The following is a 21381-nucleotide window of genomic DNA, read 5'->3' as shown; positions in this document are numbered from 1 at the left end:
CACCCCGGTAACTGTGATCCAAACATTGGTGAAGGATTTTGTGGAGATCTCGCAAGCTAAAAGGCTTATTACAATGTAGTTGTGATAAGGGCAATTTACATATGCTTAATGTATGGTTGAATTTGTGTTTAGCCACCTCATGTTTCAGAAAAAAAAACACCTTACATTTTCAGAAATTGCTTGTGTTACTTTTACCCTTTAAAATTATTTATTTTCCCTTAATAATACCTGCAAAATAGTGAATAATTAAATATAATTTAATCTTAAATAATTGCTAAAATAATTCTTTTTTTAATCTAGGGATGGCAGTGGACTGGGCCGGGGGCGGGCATGAGGGACAAGGTCTCCACCCCCGCCTTGTCTCAAAATTCTCCCCTCTATCCCCGCACGAGTTTTGATTTTAACCTCCATCCTCGTTTCATGTCCTCCATCCCTGATCCAAATGGGGCAAGGTGGGGTGGGGTGAGACGGGGCGGGGGAAAGCGTAAGTCCATCCCCGCCTTCATCCCCGCATTGGTTTTGATTTTAACCTCCATCCTCATTTTTGTCAAATATTGGGCGCATGAACAACAGCAGCACACATATGTTGTTGTTTGAACAATCAAATGCCGAAACGATTTTAACATCATTGCTCAAGGCCAACACACATAACTCATGTTTCAACTCAATTAACTGGTCATGGAGATTTATATAGGTGCAAATCATATCCTATTAAAAAAGACTTTAAGAGTGAACAAGATTGAGTCAACCAAATCCCTAAATACTAATAATTTCTTTCCCAGGTACTCTTGGCCTGGTTCATTGGACTTTTCGAGATGCTCTTAATCCTTTCTTCCATCATGCATGTAGTGGTGGAGTCCACACCGGGCCCCCAATCGTACAAAGCTTTCACTCTTGATAAACAAGTAGAGAGACGACACCACTATTGATACTGGAGTGCAATTGCATGCAAGCCAGGTTCATAAGTGATCTAGGATTCAATTGGATTCATAGTATTTAAGATATGAATTTCTGTTTTGAGTTTGTTTTTGTATTCATATCTTATCCAAGATCAATCATAAAATTAGGGTTTTATCTTTTTCTATAAATACTTGTTATGTGGGAGGGATCAAGGACAGTTGAGAGTTGGATGAATGCAAATTCTTATTTTCATTGAGTTTATGAAATTTCTTGATTGAAGGTATATATAATATAGTCTATTATAGGTGCAATCTAGTTGGATTCTCAAGATGAAAGTTGTTTGAATAAATTTAACCATGCACATGCAGTCAACATGATTGATTCAATGGGAAAATGTCCTCAGATCATGATTTTTTTTAGTCAAGAAAAATTTACCCATCATTTTTGCAGCATAAAAAAAACCTGGTGATTTAGATGTTTGTTCTTAATAAAAAACATCATTCACATTCATTGTAACACCCCCAAAATTTAAACCTTAATTATTGTTTAGATATTAAAATTGTAAGACCATTTTTTTTATAAGTAAATCAGATCTTATAATACGAAAATGATTTTAAAAAATGGTTAAAAATTTGGTGAGGTTACACTAAAGATAACAATCAAATCAAAATATATGGGATATATACATTTCAAACCATGTACAATATAAGACTGAAATATGGAAAGGGCTTGCAGTATGAGATTCAATATAGGATTGGAGAAAAGCTTCTGGCTAGAGATAGTTAACATGACTTGCTTTATTATCAATAGGTTATCATCTAAAAGAATTGATTGCAAGACTTTAGAGAAGATATGAACCGAAAAGCCAACTGATTATTCTATTTTGAAAGTCTTTGGATGCTCTACTTATATTCGTATGCATAATGGACAATGTTCCAACTTTGATGCTAAGTTCTCAGATATGAGAAGGTGGTGGTGTGGTAAAAGTTATAGGATCCTAATTCTCATAAGGTTATCATAAGTAGGGACATTGTGTTTGATGAAGAGCATATGGTGAAAGCAAATAAGAAGAATTATATGCAACAAAAAATGATGAAAAAAAAACTGATAATTAAGGCGAGGGTTGATGGAATTGATCTACTAACAAGGAAATATGTGATTTCTTCTCAAGAAGCTCCTAGTATGGTTCAAAAGCAAGAACAACCCTATAGCTCGACAAAAGACAGAAAAATAAGGTTCTAGAAAGCGCTAGTAAGGTATGATTTTGAAGATATAATTTTCTTTGATCTAACTATTGGTGTAGGTGATTGATCATGCTATAAAGATGCTATCAACTCAAATGATAGCAATAAGTGAATGTTGGCTATAATAAAAAGATGGAGTCACTCTATAAGAATAAAACTTAGGACTTGATGGAGTTACCCAAGGACAAGAAAGCCATAGGGTGCAAGTGGGTGTTCAGGAAGAAAGAAGATGCATTAGAAAAATAAGGTAAAAAGTTCAAGGCTCAATTTGTAGCGAAGGGATTGTCGCAGAGAGAAGGAATCAATTATAACGAAGATTTTCACCAGTTGTGAAACACACATTGATTTGGATGTTGTTGGTGAAGGTTGTCATGCATAATCTTGAGTTAGAGCAACTAGATGTGAAGACTGCATTCCTTCATAGAGACCTCGATGAGAAAATCTACATACAACAACCTACGGATTTTAAGAAAGTAGGCGAGGAGAGTCTTGTTTGTAGGTTAAAGAAATTGCTTTATGAGTTGAAACAATCTCCTCGACAGTGGTATAAGCATTTTGACTCTTCCATAATTAAGGTTGGGTATACCCATAGTGATTATAACAATTATGTTTGCTTTTGATTTCTTGATAATGATTTATATATTATTCTGATATTATATGTGAATGATCTGCTAATTATTGCCAAAAGCATGATTTAAGTTAAGAGGTTAAAGTCCACCTTGAGTCAGAAGTTTGATATAAAGGATCTTGGTGCTGCAAAGATCTTTGGCATGGAGATTCATAAAAATAAAAAGGACGACAAGTTATGAGTTTTACAAAAAAAGTATGTTTAAAAGGTACTTAAAAGATTCAACATGAAAAAAGTGAAACCTAAAAGTACTCTTGCTAAACATTTCAAGCTATCTAAACTTGTGCATCATAAAACAAAGGAAGAAGAAGCATACATATCTAAGGTACCATATGCGAATGGACTGGGTTGTCTTATGTATGCCATAGTGTGTAGTAGGTTTGTACATGTGAGTGTGGTAAGTAATTATATGAAAAATCCAAGAAAGACGCATTGTAATACAATTAAATGGTTTTTTCAATATTTATGAAGCACTATAGATGTTGATATCATATTTGTGCAAGGTAAGTCATCATGTGATGTTGTGGATTATATTGACGCAGACTTTATAGAGAACTTAGATAAAAGAAGATCCAATAGTGGTTATATATTTATTCTAGCTGGTGGGTTAGTGAGTCGGAAATATATGCTTATATAATGCCCCCAAAATATTAGACTTGTAACTTTTTAAGAAAATTTTGAAAGCCTTGTAATCATTCCTTTATCAGAGTTTAAAATAACAGTTCAGCAAAAAAATGTGTTTGAAATAATAAGTCAACGGACCTTGGGCGCATTACGGGTAAACCTTTTTCATTACACAACGGATTTGTAACTCCATACATTCATTGAAATCAAATAGATTCAAAATGAGGTTTTACAGTTTATACGAAAGATGAAACTTCAAAGAAACTCTTATACCAAAAATGTCATCAAGAGCGAAACATCAAGGAAGAAGTCTCACCTTGATATCATTACGCTATTGTGTCACCGCTTGTCATATCGACCTAATCATTACTTATACCTATAAAATGAGGTCAGATCGATAAAAATCTAATAGATGTATAGATATAACAATCAGAATAAGACTAACACATGCGTAATTTCATTCATGATATGCAATTTAACATAAGTAAAAATGAGCATGCTAATATTGTTTTTGTATCGTTCCAATTTTATCAGATGTCTCTAAAGAGTGAGCAAAATGTACATAATGAGCATGCTAACAAAATTCAAAAGCAAACTAACATATATGTGGTTCTTTTCACGGTGTGTAAGTCAAAATAAGTAAAATAAACATGATAACTTTGTTTTGATATTAACTGTCTTGAGAGTACGTAAAGGAGAAACATAGAAACAACTAAGATTGTCTGGGGTTTTGTTGTGCTATATATTTTGATACCCCGAATAACTAGCTGAGTTTGCTTCTAAGGGAATGACCAATGACCGAGAGAGAATTCTCTTGAGGTCACTCATTGAAGATGATGCATCCATACTTTTGCATAACACTACAAAAAAATAGTTGATTAGCGACGGAGTTATATCGTCGCTACTTAGCGACAGATTAACGAGAGAAATGAATCCATCGCTATATTTGTAGAATTTTACGAAACTAGCGACAGATTTTATTCCCTCGCAAAATCCGTCGCTAAGTAGCGACGGATTTTGCGAGAGAATGTTTTGTCGCAATAAATACGACAGTTAGCGACGGAATTGCGACGGCTAAGATTCCGTCGCAACATAGCGACGGCCTAGGCGACGAAATATTTTCTGTCGCCTTTTTTGTTTTTTGAATTACGATGGCTTAGCGACGGAATTAATCCGTCGCTAAGCCGTCGCTATATGTCGCATTACCCCTAATCCCAGCCCTCTTTTTCCTTTCTCCTTTCGCTGCTCCCGCCCGCCGCCCTCTCCCTCCTGCCGCCCTCTTCCTTCCGTCAACCTTCCGCTGCCGCCGTCGCTGCCCGGAGCAACCGCAGGTACGTAAATGGATTGGAGGTCGACCCCCTGCTTTTTCCGGCAGGGGGTCGACTCTGCCAGGCGGTCGACCCCCTGCGTTTTCCGGCAGGGGGTCGACTCTGCCAGGCGGTCGACCCCGGTAGGTGGTCGACCCTCTGCCGTGTCCGGCCGGGGGTCAACCCTGGTAGGGGGTCGACCCCCTGCCGTGTCCGGCCGGGGGGGGGGGGGGTCGACCCCCCGCCATGTCCGGCCGGGGGTCGACCCCCCGCCGTGTCCGGCAGGGGGTCAACCCCGGCAGGGGGTCAACCCCTTTTGATGTCCGGCAGGGGGTCAACCCCCTGCCTTGTCCGGCCGGGGTCGACCCCCTTGCCGTCTCCGGCCAGGGGTCAACCCCCTGCCTTGTCCGGCAGGGGGTCAACCCCTTTTGATGTCCGGCCGGGGGTCGACCCCCTGCCGTGTCCGGCCGGGGGTCGACCCCCTGGTTTCTTGCTCTTTTTTTTCTTTTTTCAGAAATTAGGGTTTTTATTTTATTTTTATTGTTTAGTTTTCTTTGATTTTCATTGATTAGGATTTTTTATTTTGATTTTCATTTATTAAGCAATTGAATCAAATTTCTTAAATTAAGGCTATTTGTAGTTAATTTAATTAGGGTTTTTTATTTGATTTTGTTTTATTAGGGCTTTGAATCAAAATTTAAAAATTAGGGCATTTTATAGTTAATTTGATTAGGCTTTTCTTGGATTTGATTAGAGCTTTTATTTTTATTTTCTATGATTAGGGATTTGAATCATAATTTTTTTAATTAAGGATTTTTAGTTAATTTGGTTAGGACTTTAAATCAAAATTTTTTAATTAAGGCTTTTATAGTTAATTTGATTAGGTTTTTTTTATTTATTTAGAGTTTTTATTTTTATTTTCTATAATTAGGGATTTAAATCACATTTTTTTAATTAATACTTTTTAGTTAATTTGATTAAGGATTTTTTTGTATTTGATTTGGGCAGGTTTTTTCCTTGTTTGATTAAGGTTTAAATTGTGGCTTTTTTATTTAATTTTATGGTTTATTTTTCTTATAGGTTATGATGTTTTGGTTTATTTATAATTTATTTTCTTGTATTTTAAGGTTTTATGATTTAATATGGTCGAATAATTTCATGGTGACTTCATTTTAAAACATCATTTTTTTTTGCAGATTTCTCAACAGAACTTGCTTGTGCCCCGCCACCCGTGGTAAGTAAGTGACAAAAACAATGCAAATCGGGTAAATACCCGTGGTGAGTAAGTGATGCAAGCGCATCACATGTTATTTAATTTATTGAATATAACACTTTATTGTTCACACACTCACTTAGTTGTTGATATCTATGACTACTTTGTTGGAGTTCGGAGATCATGCTGAGCATGATTTTAATGTATGAATATGGAAGTGTTCTTATTTTTGGAGTACGGAGTCCATGCTATGCATGGTAGTAGTTAGTGGGATATTGAAGTGTGTTTGCTGCAGGTACATGTTTGATATTTGTTTGATATGAATTATTTCGATGTATTGCAATGTTTGATGTGATTGTATCCATGCTTACATGTAGTTACTTTCAATTTGATTATGTCTTCCATGTGAAATTGTATACTGAAAGCATGCTTCAAATGAATGTATCGTGTCATGAATAGTTTGCACATGAAAATATTAAGTTATCAATGCATGCATCATAATTCTTGTGATTGTATGACATCATATATTGCATGATAAATTTGATATTTTCTTCATCATAGTATTCTGATGGTTCTCTTTTAACTGGTTAGGATACTATTCGTAACATCATACGACAGAATGACTGCAAACCGTGAATGGATGTACCGTAGGATAGTAGACAATGAGTTATCGCATGAATATATGGATGGTGTCGACAGTTTTATTGAATTTGCAACGGCAAGTGTCAGTACGGTAGATCCCACAGGTCGGATTAGGTGTCCCTGCAAGATTTGTAAGAATAATCGATTTGTAGAACCTCATGGCGTTAGACATCACCTATACAGGAAGGGTTTTGTGAGTGATTATCAGAACTGGACGTTTCATGGAGAAGAATTTAGAAACGATTTTGATGCACGGGTGAATGTGGTGCACGATAATCCATATATGAATTTGATATTTGATGCTGCAGGAACAGAACTGGGTTCTGCTATGAGTTCTAGTGATGTAAGAACTGTCGTAGATGAAGAATCACCAAACGATGCAGCTAGTAGATTTTATGATTTACTTAGAGATGCTGATGAGCCACTTTGGAACGGTTGTGAGAGTCACACTATCTTGTCTGCAGTTCTTCAACTAATGAATTTGAAGTCCGAGTATAATTTGAGTCAATCATGTTTTGACCGTTTGTGCATGATTGTGAAGAGTATGTTGCCTAAAGATGAGAAATTGCCACAAAATTTCTATCGTGCGAAAGTTATGGTCAACGCTCTAGGTATGGGTTACAAAAAGATTGATGCTTGTCCAAATCACTGCATGTTGTATTTCAAGGAGCAGGAAAACGACATATCATGCCCGTCATGTGGGCATCCTCGGTTCAAGCCAAAGACAAGAGGCAATGGTAGCACGAGATCAAAGGAAGTTTCATACAAGTCGCTCCGCTACTTTCCTATCACTCCTAGATTGCAGCGATTGTATATGTCTTCAAAGACAGCTAAACACATGAGATCCTATAGCATGGGTGACTGCAGCAGGTGAACCCAAAAAAGGTCGCGTGTTCGGGTTTGGGAGTAATATGAACACTTCACCAGTTATTGGTTCTTCCAGTTACGGCTCACCAACTTCTTGCGCCGACATAAGCTCCAAGCAGCCGACTATTCTTTCCGGTGATGATGTACGCGAGATCATTAATGAATCACTGAATAACTACTTCCAATACACCGTCGCCCCCTTTCTCCGAAATGAGATCAAGGCCGCTGTTCAGGATAGGGGATCTTCGATTCCAGGTCCCTCTCAGGTATAATCACATATATAGTTTTTTTGACTATCTTAAAGCACATCTGAGCATGGTAGAATCACATATAGAGTTTTTCTAGATGCCTTAGAACACATATGAACATGCTATAATCACATATTCAATTTTTTTACTGCCTTAGCACACATATGAGCATGATAGAATCACATATATATATATTTAACTTTTTGTCTGTCTTAGAGCACATATGAGCATGATAGAATCACATATAAAGTTTTTTTGATTGCATTAGAACACATAAGCATGCTATAATCACATATTCAGTTTTTTTACTGCCTAAGAACACATATGAGCATATTATAATCACATATTCTGTTTTTTGACTGCCTTAGCACACATATGAACATGCTATAATAACATATAGAGTTTTTTAACTGCCTTAGAACACATATGAACATGTTATATATCATTTATGATAGAATCACATATAAAATTTTTGGCTTTGCCTGCCTTAGAGCACATATGAGCATGCTATATTCACATATTCAATTTTTTTACTGCCTTAGCACACATACGAGCATGATCGAATCACATATATAGTTTTTTGCTTGCCTTAAAGCACATCTGAGCATGGTAGAATCACATATAGAGTTTTTTTATATGCCTTAGAACACATATGAACATGCTATAATCACATATTCAATTTTTTGACTGCCTTAGCACACATATGAGCATGATAGAATCACATATAGAGTTTTTTTATTGCCTTAGATCACACATGAGCACATGATAGAATCACATATAGTGTGTAATTTATTTCATTATATTTTGTTTATCAATACTGACTGTTCTTTTCTTGTGTAGGCTGCTAGCGATAATCAGGGTAGTGGAGCTGAAGGGACAGATAAAGACAATGAACAAGAAGACGCACAAAATCTTGGCGATGATTAGAGGACTGTGTTGAAGAAGTTCTATTTTTTTTATTTTTCCTAATTGTAATTGTTGAATTGTAAATAATTAAACTTCTTAGTTTTAAGGTGGAACGATTAATTATTATAGATACTTGTTATATGAATTTTTTTGTGTGGTTTGTTTTTTATTTACAGGAAATATAAATTGTACAGGAAATATAAATTGTACAGTTCTCCGTAATTAATTTTTAAATAAATTTTTTTTGATTTTTTTTCGTTTTTGCGACGGATTAGCGACGGATGATTCCGTCGCTATTGATATTAATCTAGCGACGGCTTAGCGACGGAATTAAATCCGTCGCCACGCCGTGGTCGCCGTTTAGTACCGGCGGATTGGCGACGGAATATAGCGCTCGTTATTCCGTCGCAATTAGCGACGGACTTGGCGACGGAATAATTCCGTCGCCAGTTAGCGTCGAAATATTCGCGACGTAAGCATACTGTCGCCGCGTTGTCGCTAATCCGTCGCTAACATGGTTAGCGACGGATTAGCGACGGATTAGCGACGAAAGGTGGTCGTCGCTAATCTACTGCTCTGTTGTAGTGTAAGTCATTGGGACCTACCACCTAAGATAATTTTTGGTAGCCCAGTTCCCTAACCCCGATGACTGGAGACGTCTAGTCATTTGCTCGAGGAGTATAGTTGTTAACAACCTATCCATCAGAGTTTTTGTAGCATCCCATCATCTCTTTTGACGAAAGTATAATGACTAATAGGTATGTCAGGTTATATTTAACTGACGACTCATTCTATATACTCTAGTCTTTCAAACCAACTCGATCATCTTGCCTATGGAGGTGATGATCACTATTTATATGATTTTTTTTCATCATTGTGTCAGTGCACATTATGAGGTTACCATAAACCTCTCATCCAATCATCATAGTACTAACATGTCGCGCATGTTTGATAGTATCACTATGATGAAAGGGGTATCAATTTCTCAGCAAGAAACCCCAACATCATTAGAAATTTCAATGTTCCATTTATCACTATTTATGTGATTTCTTTTTTATCATTTTGTATTTGCATGCTACAAGGTTACCATGAACATCTCATACAATCATCGTAATACTAACATACCATGCATGTCTGATAGTGTTGTTATGATGAGAGGGGTATCAGTTTCTTAGAAAGAAACACCAACATTCTTTTGAAATCTCAAGTCTCGTGCTCTAGGTCGAGGATATCCTAGTCATTCGAATATCATAACAAAAGACTGTACGTTCCTCTTAGAGCTATACAGGGTTGAGAAAAAGGCCTGGTTGCGAATATGCAACCACCAAATATTTGTTTTTGCTTTTTGAAATAATGAATATTTCAAACATTGAATAATTGCATGAAATATCTTTTTTAAAAGACTCAGCGAGCATGCGTAAATCAGTGTCTTTAAAAGTAAGTGTAAGTCTGTGCACATTACAACGTACCGACATAGTACATGCATATCAAAACATAAGCTTATGCACATTACAGTTTGTCAATATAGTATATGTATGTCAAACATAAGCATGTGCACATTACTGCTCGGCAACAATATAAATGACATAAAGCGATACTCGATGTGTGAAACCACACATCGAGCTAAATAAATTGCGTAAACAATGCACGAAGTATGAAACCTTATATCGGCTAAATAAATTATGTAAGTAGTGCACGATGTACGAAACTGTACATTGCTAAATAAATGCATAAGCAATGCATGAGGTATGAAACTGTACCTTGGCTAAATAAATGCGTAAGCAATGTATGAGGTATGAAATCAGACTTCAGCTAAATAAATGCATAAGCAGTAGCTTGTGCATGTAATAACATGACAATAAAGTAAATGACATAAAGCAAGACTCGATGTGCGAAACTACACATCAAGTTAAAAGAATTGTGTAAGCAGTGCATGAAGTACGAAACCACACCTGGACTAAATAAATGCATAAGTAGTAGCCTATATACATAATAGTACGATGGAAAAGTAAATCATATAAAACAAGACTCGATGTGCCAAACCACACATCGAGTTAAATAAATTGTATAAGTAGTGCATGAAGTACGAAACCATACCTTAACTAAATAAATGCGTAAGTAGAAGCCTGTGCACATAGCAACGTGATGACAAAGTAAATGACATAAAGGTAAATGGACAAGGATTCACAAAACTATATCCTTAAATTAAAAGCATATATGTATATAGGGGTGGCAATCGGGTCGGGTTGGCGGGTCAACATACCTCAACACGAACCCAACCCGTTTATTAAATGGTTCGACTGTGGCAAACATGAACCTGACCCATTTATTAAATGGGTAACCGGACACGACCCGGTTAACCCGTTTAATAAACGGGTTGGGTCAGGTTGACCCATCCGCCTAATCCGTTTATTAAACGAGTCGGCTGGGTTGGCATACCCCTAACACGAACCCGACCTGTTTAATAAAGGGTTTAGGTGGGTCGACCCATTTATGACACGAACCCGTTTAAGCCAAACCCGAACCCACCTAAAAGGCGGGTTGGCAGGTCATGTCAGGTTTTGCCACCCCTATATGTATATATTAAATATGCTTATACACATATTTTAGAATTGTCCTGCTATTGTCTTATATGCAACTTTTCCTTTCCTCAGAAATGGTCAAACTTGCTGACGATTCAGAGTGTAGGTCTTTAAAGGCTTATGCTTTGGTAAACATGTTTTCTCTGTTGCGCTGATGTGGTGCGCTAAAAGGTATTTTATTGTACTATGAAAGAAATGATGAAACCTTTTTAATTTAACGAGTAAGCAATGTTTGCATTGCAGGGGTCAAGCCTGAACTTAGTTCGAACCGACTCAGTACAAAAGGCGGATAGAAAAGCTTGACTGAACCAGGCTCGACTTGCTAGCTGAGCTGACTCAATCTGGAAGCGAAGATCGAGCTGAGCTCCGTTCTAGCCGAGCTTAGCTTGGTTCTAGCCGAGCTTAGCTCAATAGGATATGTGACAAACGGGAGAGGGTGGGCTCGACAGTCAGGCCGAGCCTGGCCTGGACCCCAAATTCGATGGGATCGAGCCTAGGCTCGGTCCTCTGGTTTAGAGAACCGAGTTGGGATCGGTTCAAACCTAGTCCAGCTCAGTGACATAACTTAGCTGCAGCATCCTGCTGCACAAGGGAAACGAGAGAGGGCAGAAGGGTTGCCCCTCTTTTCTACGCAAAAAGAGAGGGGGACAAGAGCTCCCCCTGTTTGCGTAAACAAAAGAGGGAGGGCAGAGCGATAGGAGGTGGTGGTTCTACCTCCTGTCTAGCAAAATAGAAGAAGAAGAAGAGGCAGGGAAGGAAAGAAGTGGCGCCCTCCTCCCTGCCATTAACAAAGGGATGAGAGAAAGGGGAAAAAAGAGGGAGAAGAGAGGGAGGGTGCATACATGTGGGAGGCGGCGCCTCTGGCTAAGCTTCGGCTTGACGAGAAGCTCTGGTGAGGTGTAGGAAAGAGCGAGGCTGGGCAGTGGTTTTAGCAAAGTGAGAGGGAGACAGGAAGCTCGGGTGAGGGAAATAAGAGAAGGGAGAGAAAGAGAGTGGCCGGTGAGGGTTGGGCCTCCATCTGTGCTTGACTCCTCTGAAGGAGCTCGACTCAGAGGAGGCTCGGGCCTCAGGCGGCGTACAACGCAGGTGGGGGGAATCGATGCCCAAAGGGGTAGGGGTCGAGCCAGACCTCTGACGAAGGGGGGTGAGTCTAGAGAGAGGGGGCAAGAGTTGGGAGGGGATCCCAACAATGGCATTGTCGAGAGGGGATCTCAACAGAGGGCCAGGGTTTTAAAAAGGACCCCCCCCCCCCACTAGTGGTTTAAATGGAAACACGGGGGGGGGGGGAATGGACCCATATTCGGGTTGGATCCGAAAACTTTTTTTTTTTTGAAAAGTGTGAGTGTTACAATGCTTCAATCAATGACTGCTATGTTCACTACTAAAGTAGAATATATATAGCTTCAGAAGTAGCAAAAGAAGTCATATAGCTTAAGGGTCTAGTTAATGAACTTGGCATTGAGCAAAAGAATGTGCATCTTTATTGTGATAGTAAGAGTGTGATTCGCTTGGTAAAGAATCCAATAAGTCACCCTAGGTCAAAGTATATTGATGTGCAATATTATACGATTCAAAATATAATAAAAGATTTAGAGTTAGACATGGTAAAGGTTCACATGAAGGAATGCAATTGATATATCGACTAAGTGTCTTAGAGGTGATAAGTTATGGCATTGCTTAGACTTGGTTAATGTTTCAAGTTAGAAGCATGGTCCCAAGGGAGAGGGGGCATTGAAGGTGAGAGATTTTTTTTTAACATGGGTGATGACAAGTCAAACTCAAGGTGAAGATTGTTCGGGCAATGTGGCTTTGTCTTGCCACATAAGACATGAATCCACTTAGAATCTTTGTCCTATATTACTAAGGAATCTCCAAATAGAATCCTTCTCTTATATTACCAAGGAAACCTCATTGGGGGTTTCCCTCTTTGTTTTAAAAACTTAGTGTGAGACCTCTGTATAAAAAAGTATAGAGAGTGGTTATAAGTGTGTAAATTTTAAGAGAGGTTCTTGGAGGGTTCTTGTTCACAAGGGTAACAAGTTGCTTGCTCAGATTGCAACAAGAGAGGAGAATGAAGGTGGTGCAGATTTCAGTTTCGACATATAGAGTTAAGGTAATTCGTATTGGCTGTAAATTAATTAGTGTATTTCTTGTTGTTCTTGAGAGGCCTGTAACATCACATACTTGCCGATTTCAATAAAGATTTATTTCATACTCTCTGCATATTAGTATATTTCTTCTTGTCCTTGATAGCCCTATAACATCGTATGCTTGTTAGTTTCAAATAAAGATTTTTCTTGTATTTTTTTCGTTCATGTAAGTGATTTTGTCCAACCACGTAAATTTGGTGTTTTGTGTGCTGGATTACTTTCTTATTCTTTCATTGCATCATGTGTTTGCATGCTTTATGCTTCCTGGGAGAGTGGGGTCCAAGTGTGACTGACCATAGTAGAGACTGGTGTGACATACTTTTGACTAGCTCTAAGGTAAGTTTTTGGTGTTGGAGACGATGAAGGGGCATGACCCCACCAGATTTGAAAGACCATTGGTTTTGTGGCAAACACTTTTCCACAAAGGTCATGTTTGTGCATGAAAAGTGTAGGTCCCTTCCCTCGTTTATAGAGTAGATAGTACAAGGCCTCCACTCCTCATGTCTCCATGCTACCTGTGCGCAAACATTACGTAATTATGTTTCATTTCAAAATGCTTTGATCAGCTACGATTATAAATATTATACGTTCATCTTGGCATCATCAATTCATCATCTAATGACTTTTTTTTTTTTTTTGGTTATAGAGAAAATCACACCATGGGCTTGCTTTTGGCGTGTGTGTGTGTCAAAGAGCCGTATCTGATATTCTAATCTTTGTACATATCGATGGGCTTGCCGTGCCTTATGGGACATATAGTTGAGCTCTTATTAAATAAATAACGGGTTCCAATGCTTCCCTATTTTTTCAAAAAGCACTAAACCAAAGCAGTGCTGAAGTACGTACCATGTATGAGCAAAGCTATGAGCCTCTCGATCTTCAAAAGATATAAAGGTAACATGATTGAACTGACACTGTATCAGCTTTTCAGAAACTGGATCCAGATCCAACCACTGAAAGCCTAGACAACCACCTTACCTTGTGCTCCATGTCCATGGAAAAAACAGAGAGGACCAAGTTTACCACCCCCAACCCGATGGTTTCAAATCAAACCAAGCAAACCAAAGCAAAGCTGATGGCATAGCCATCTCATGTCTTCTTCCTTTTATTTGTCTCAACGCACGGCGAACGTCTACATGTTTCGGTGCTGCCGTTACGAAGTGCGATGGGCAAGGATTCTATGAACCATGAATTTATTATAATATGCTCTACCGGTGACTAAGGCTCATGGTTTAGAGAGGCGTGAATTAAGAAATTAGAATAATTTTTAAAAAGCACTTTAACGTGTCCAACTATTCACATAAAGCATCCAAGCATTTGAGTTATTACATTGAACAGCTAACTTTGCATGTGTTTCTCTCCTGAGGTATTAAATGACGTTTTTATCGCGCCTAAACTTTGGTTAATTATGATAATACGCATAAGCTTCCAATATTTTTAAAGACATGCCTAAACATTTTTATGGTTGACTAAAATAACCTATGGTTTACCATCAAATGTTGGATATAATTATAAATACTTGGGTGAATATATATCACCAAGACACAGTAGGTTTGTTTTCAAAAGTATTATTATTGTCAGGATAATTCAGTAACTTTACTCAACTGTGGTTAATCATAACCCAAGTTAAATTAATGGAAGTATGTTTTTAATGAACAGAGCATAAATTTAACTGTTTTTCAACAATATGGAAAAAACTTAAGAGTGTTTTCCATTATGGCCAAAACTTTAAACATGTTTTTTGAAAATTTTCTTATTTTTTTTATTAAAAAAATATTTTATGTTGTCTTATATTCTTTTGTGAAGCAAAATCAATGACCGCAATAACCTTATTTGGGAAATCAACGGTCAACTGACTCGTTGTAGGACCAAATGTGCGCATAAATTATAAACATCAGACAGGTGTTACTTAGGGAGACGCAGTACATGTTTTTTGTGCAACCACACATCGCTCCTGAACTGGCATGTCAAACATGAATCGCCAAATCGTTTCCTGTGAGTAGTTAGTCTTCGTCCGGTTAGTGAAATTCAGTTTCTCTCTCTCTCTCTCTTGTGTGTGTATGAGGCTAAAACCAAAAAAGAAGACAAAGGGTAACTGGAACTACTGGCGGGGCCACCGATGCAAAAGTTTGAAGGCAATCCTTATGGACACTTCAAGGCCCACCAGAACCGAACGGGCCGGTATCACTAATAAAAGCAATCCTCACCCGCTTCTAATGCATGGGGACCGGGTCAAAGGATCAAAAACTCCCTCTGGTTTGCACCACAAATGGTGGGAACCCCAACAAGAAAACCACGTGAAGCCAGGTGGTTCCCCTTTCCCAAATACCACAAATTAGCCTTTGAAACGTCATCCGTTTTCCTCCAAAACCAGGTGCAGCTCTGGCGGTATTCCCCTCAAACGGATGATTCTATTTCTAGCGGTTACATCCCCTTCGGGGTAGTTTTGTTCTTGCTATGTATTCATGATTCATTTCCTCCACTTGGTACTCTCTCTCTCTCTCTCTCTCTCTCTGTTGATCTTGTCCGAGATTTTCATTCAAGAATGAACTATTTCGAGGCTTCTTCGAGGAAGAGAAGCAGGGAAGACGATGTGTTCATGGCAGCCGAGATGGTGAAAAAGAATCAAAGGAAGCATGGAGGCGTGCAGATGATCGGCCAGCCAAGCAGCAGCATCGGCGATCTCATGGCTATGATCGACGCCATCGACAGACCAAAGAGTGGTGGCGATGGAGATGCACTAAGAGCGACGATTAAGAGAGCTGACGACGCCTTTGTTGTAGACAAAGAGTCAGAATTGCGACCATCGGACTTCGCCGATCGGTTCGTAGACGAGTTCTCAATGGATGGTTATGGTGGTGCATTTGGTCTTGGTTTCTTCGAATACGAGTTGGAGGAGCGGTTGTGCTTGGGCTGGTTCCCTTGCTCTGATGCGGATCTCTTGAGTTTGTACGCGGAGCCCGAGTACGGTGACGGTGGTGATTTCGGGCAGATGGGAATGTGGGACGATGATATCTGGCAGCTAAGGCAAATCCATGAGGCACCACGAAGGAAACAAGTGTAAAAATCTGGCAATGAGAAATCGAAGCAGTGAAAGCGCTCCTTTGTTTTCTCCCTCTCTCTCTCTCTCTCTCTCTTTTGATATAAGACAAGCCTGACTTGCAATTTCATCCTTTTGTTCTCATTTGAATTGCAATGATCGCCCCCATATACAAAGTTAGCCCAGAGATGTTTTCCTTTTCGTTTGATGTTTTCATCTTTTGTATTATTGTGTTATATGCGCTGCAAAAATAGTCGCCTTCCTTCTTGCATATTTATATTAGGCCTGGCAAAACAGAAATAGTTGGTTTTATATATATATATATATATATATAGAGAGAGAGAGAGAGAGAGAGAGAGCCGAAAGTGAGAGAGAGAGAGAGAGAGAGAGAGAGAGAGAGAGAGCAATCGGCTGGTGAATCATGCTGCTTAATCTTAATTCAATGGCGGAGAATTGCTTCTTCTAAGCTGTCGTACTCCATGATTAATCATTCTGGAGCTTCCAATATGGATGAAGGTGGTTTAGTCGATGGGGGATGGGAAATTCCGGCATCATCTGTTACTTGGTTTTTGCATTTTTTTCACCAAGGACAGTAAACCATCCTCAGAATTAGAGACCTAGTTGCCCTGACTAAGCCTGTCGTATAAACCCGTGACGCATCCCTTGTCCTCATGGATACCAAGCTTTCGCTGAGCAAGCGTTTATCTTTTGCCCTAAGCAATGGAACTCTGACCGCCCGCCTACTCCCTTAAGGTACTCGTTTTTAATTTTCTCTTAATAGGGGTGTGGGTCAGGTTTGACCCATACCCAACTCGTACCATACCTACAGGGTCAGGGTTTGGGGATAAATAAGAAGGTTCGATTAGAATTTGAGTGGGACCTGAACGGTCTGATTAATATATGAAACCCGGTATGGTATGTGAAATTTTGTATCAGACCCGGGTTCAACCCGAATTACAACTAACATCCACAATTTTTCAGTGTAAAAAATATTATTTTACTAGTTATGGTGTGGGTTTGGTTCATGGAATCCTTATAGGATCTGGGTATGGATTCTCTTATGTTCAGTCCGATTAGACTTAGGTTCGGACTCTGTACCATCATCTCAAATCAGGTATTCTGCCTGAGTGGAAACCAAACCCACCAGTTGGCACCCCCAACTCTTGTAACCTTCAACGGCACCTCTCTCTCTCTCTCTAGCTCTGTGTTATAACTTATAAGTATGCCAGGGTCGTACCAAGATTCGCTTAGTACCAGTCTGACGAAACTGAAAATGATACAGAACTAAATCAACCATGAAGGGATGGAACCAAATGATGTAGAATCATGAACATGGAAAAGGGTTGAAACTTATTACTAAAGTTTAAGGCAGCATTTCTTCCTTTTTAGAAGAGGAAAACAAAGTTAAGTTTTGTAACCTAATTTATTGATATTTCGTCAAAGAAATATGAGATATAAAATCTTTTAATTTCTCACTGATATTTCAGCTGCTAAGACTTGGTGGTTTTTAAACGGCTTGTCACTACGGGATGCATGCACCTCCAAACCAGGATACCACTTAGGTTTTGTGAGCCTCAAGAGGCTGCGCTTTTGGTGTGGGGGGCCTGTGCTGTCACGTCATTGGGGGGCCCCAAAGTGATCAAAAAAATAAAAAGGGTTCCAGGTTCGACCATGGGATGCTATAGAGGGTTCTCAAAATATCTCTAAGAGAAAGAGGTCAACGATATGCACTTTTGGGGATAAAGAACAGAGAAATATGATTATATTATACATTTATACTAAAAGAAGAGAAAAAAAAAATATGTGTAAACCGGGGGCAAAGAGTGTCAGGACAAACAAAAGATATTCACACAATTTGGATAAGGATAGTGACCTCACGCAATAGAAATGATATGTATGCCCTGCCCTGCTGTCCGGAGTCTCACATGGCCTACCTTTACTTAAGAATAATAGAAACTTGACCAGATTTGCTGGGTCTGTCCTGTAACTTGGTACCCAAAAAATGAATCAAGTAATCAAGTTGCTTTTAGAATAAAATGAGCATGTGTACAACCATCTGATTCGGCTGTACCAAACGGCTTCAGAGTTTTATTGTGCCGTGCCGCAGTATCTCTTTTTCCCTTTCGGCCAGTTGGTTCAAGCCCTTCGTATTTTATAAGAAAAATGAGTCAAATTACAGATCATGAGAAGGAAGAATCTAATTGAGAGTTTTGTAGTTCGAAAAAAAATATATTATCCGGTACATCGAATGGCTAGTTTTCTAGGAACCGTTTTATCCAAGTACATCAAATGGCTAGTTATCTAGGAACTGTTTTATCCTGTGTTGTCAGAATCTGTTTCTGAATCAAATGGGTATTAAAAAAAAATGCCTGAATCTGTCCAAATCCGCTTGAAGCGAATTGTTTTGAATTGGTATATTTAGACAAATAATTTTTTTTTTTTTACAATTCAAAGAAAATAAGAAAGAAAAAAACAATATAATGTAGGCCGATATATCGGAAATCCGGACTGAATCAGCTCATTCAGTGGGGTCTGAATCAAATTCAAAACTGACCAATTCGATTTGACGATTTGGATAACATTGACTTTTATAAAAATTATTTGAGGTTGTTAATTGTTATCTAATGAAGAGTAACCACTTACTGCTCCAATCTACTGCCATACTATCCCCATCAGACAACAGTGGCTGAGTTTCGGGTTGTAGTTATATAGGTGTGATTGGTGAGCCCCTCCCTTTCACAATCTACCTCCAACTTTCACAAATAGTGTTTAATAATGCACAACTTCTACCTGCTTGGCTGCAGCTTCCAACTTTTCAGATACGACCCTGATCCATTGAGAGCATAGAAGCTCAAATTTACAGATTTCCATGTGACTTCTATTGTTATAAAAAAAGATATAGTGATCAGTTGTGATAGAACACCAGAGAAATGAGAGTATGCAAACCTCTCCTTTTTGTTGTCATCGACAAGCAGAGCATTCATTATTATCCCATTATTTCTCGTCTTGTTAGATCTATGATAAACCATTGAACTTGTATCTCAAGTCCTTAAGTGAGCAATTTTCTCTCTAATTTTAATTTATTGTTTTTTCGCTTTCCACTCTGACCAGATTAATGTCTATGTTTCTGGCCTTTAGTGGCATTTTAGGTCAGCACTTTAAGAAAATCTAGCCAGCCCAAACCATAATTTTGATTTGGAAAGAGAGCATTATACATAGTTGAATTTATCTCATTTCTAGTAGAACTTAAAGTTGATTCCAAGAGACAAAGTTGATGTATTCCCTAAACTCTATCTGAATATGAACGAACATAATTTGTTCTGAAACTAGTACTGTATCCTACACTAATTAGGAATCAGATGGTATATAAGAAATGATATGTCCACCGAAATATACAGTGGTTCTTTTTTGTTTCTATCAAACAAGGCAAGATTTACAAGTTAATGAAAGCAAATTAAATTGAAAAGTCTACTCGCAATTTTCTGAAATATTTTGTATTTTTCTCTTACTAATTTCTAGCCCGGTGGACTTTGAGTAGAGGTTTATTATTTCTTCATTCAGATCATATTTGTTACAGGTAAATAAAGTTTTAGCATATGAGATCCAAATCCCCTGTACCACGAGCTTGTAACAAGTAGCTCTAAAAGCAGCTTTGTTGTATTGTTTGGTTGCAGCTCTCCTCTCTGCCACTGGGTTCTGATGCCTATGTAATGGATTCAGAATTAAAACCCAAAACAACTCATTAAGCTATAGAAAGGTCTCATTCCGGTTTCTCTTTCTTTTATGGTATACGCAATTGTCCCTTTTCATTCCTACCTCTAGTATCTGTCTTGAAAAAACAGGCCCCGTGATAGCCTGCTAAATGTTTGAAATAAAATTGGATCAAGAAGTAGAAATGATTGAGGAGATAGATCTCTTTGCTATTTTTTTATGGTGTGAACTCTAGAATGAAATCTTAATAAACCTTGATTGAGTTTGTTCCTACAGTATTTCTCGTGTCTCTGGTGCTATCATGATAATGTATGTGGTTCTGTTTCAAAATTTTTACTGTATCTTTATCGATTATGTCCATAGTATCCCAACAAAGAATTGATGTCCCATACTTCCAACTTTTTGCTACTGAAAATTGTCTCAAGGAGCCAATTATGATTGCTGGGTCGGTGATTCTGTTTTTAATATCTCAGATACTTGACACTTCTACAAGTTGGATTCCTCAATGTCCAATCTCAATTACAAGGATCGCGATGATTGGCGGATGAATCTTCCCCTTTGTCTATTTTTGGGAGCACATGTGGCTTTTTCAAAGAGAATCTGAAACTTCATGATCTGCTTACTATTTTCCTGTAATTAATTTGATATTTTTATGTTTATGCATTCTCATATTACTCCTGACAATGTTGAGGGAGGCAGGTCGATACTAAAGTGAGCTAGGTTTGGTTTTAGTTGAGATCAGTGAATATAAAACCTGATCATTTTTCCTTTCAGTCCTGGGAAACAGAAGTTTACTTACGACAGAGGACAGCATACAAAACCTTCATCAACTTATGAGTACATTTTGTAGCATGGCTTATCTGTTGGACCGAGTCCAACTTTACTATTTCGTTACTTCACGAGTTTTCTGTAACTTTAGATCTTATTGCTCAGAGAAATCAACCGCAATATGCACAAACTTCCCTAATCTCACTCTTTCAACAATCAGACATTGATAATCAGGTATACAAAGGTTGTGAAAATGTAATTCACTATAATTGCTAAATGATGACTAGTGACTTCTTGCTTATGCAGAGCATCTTGGACAATATGTCAATCCTCCTCACAAACATCTGATTTTAACTCACCTATGACTGCAACTCAAACTCCAGTGGATAATGTGATTCAAATGCCAGAAGTGTGAAACTTTCACATGATGGACTGACATGGCCAGGGTTACAAAACACTAGCAGCTTCAGATCGAAAGTTTCTGTAACTAACTGTACTCTGCCTTCTATCCATTATGTCTAAACAGAAGTGAATGTGGAATCTTTCACCAC

General features: G+C 38.4%; 1 protein-coding gene across 1 annotated transcript; it reads left to right on the top strand.

Moving 5' to 3' along the window:
- Positions 1-7460: 7460 nt before the first annotated feature.
- On the top strand, positions 7461-8770 carry LOC149834172 (uncharacterized). The gene is made up of 2 exons (XM_090010002.1): positions 7461-7691; positions 8514-8770. Exons 1-2 carry the CDS (start codon positions 7470-7472, stop codon positions 8598-8600), a joined length of 309 nt encoding a protein of 102 aa, XP_089866128.1. The 5' UTR covers positions 7461-7469; the 3' UTR covers positions 8601-8770.
- The last annotated feature ends 12611 nt before the right edge of the window (positions 8771-21381 follow it).

Source organism: Nuphar pumila, chromosome 6 (assembly GCF_984573655.1).
Source record: "Nuphar pumila chromosome 6, dmNupPumi1.hap1.1, whole genome shotgun sequence".
Taxonomy (NCBI): domain Eukaryota; kingdom Viridiplantae; phylum Streptophyta; class Magnoliopsida; order Nymphaeales; family Nymphaeaceae; genus Nuphar; species Nuphar pumila.
This window is presented reverse-complemented; position numbering and strand designations above follow the sequence as displayed.

Coding starts and splice junctions, on each gene's coding strand:
- LOC149834172 (XM_090010002.1), top strand. CDS start 7,470: ATGAACACTTCACCAGTTATTGGTTCTTCCAGTTACGGCTCACCAACT. Junction 7,692..8,513: donor CGATTCCAGGTCCCTCTCAG/GTATAATCACAT, acceptor TTTCTTGTGTAG/GCTGCTAGCGATAATCAGGG.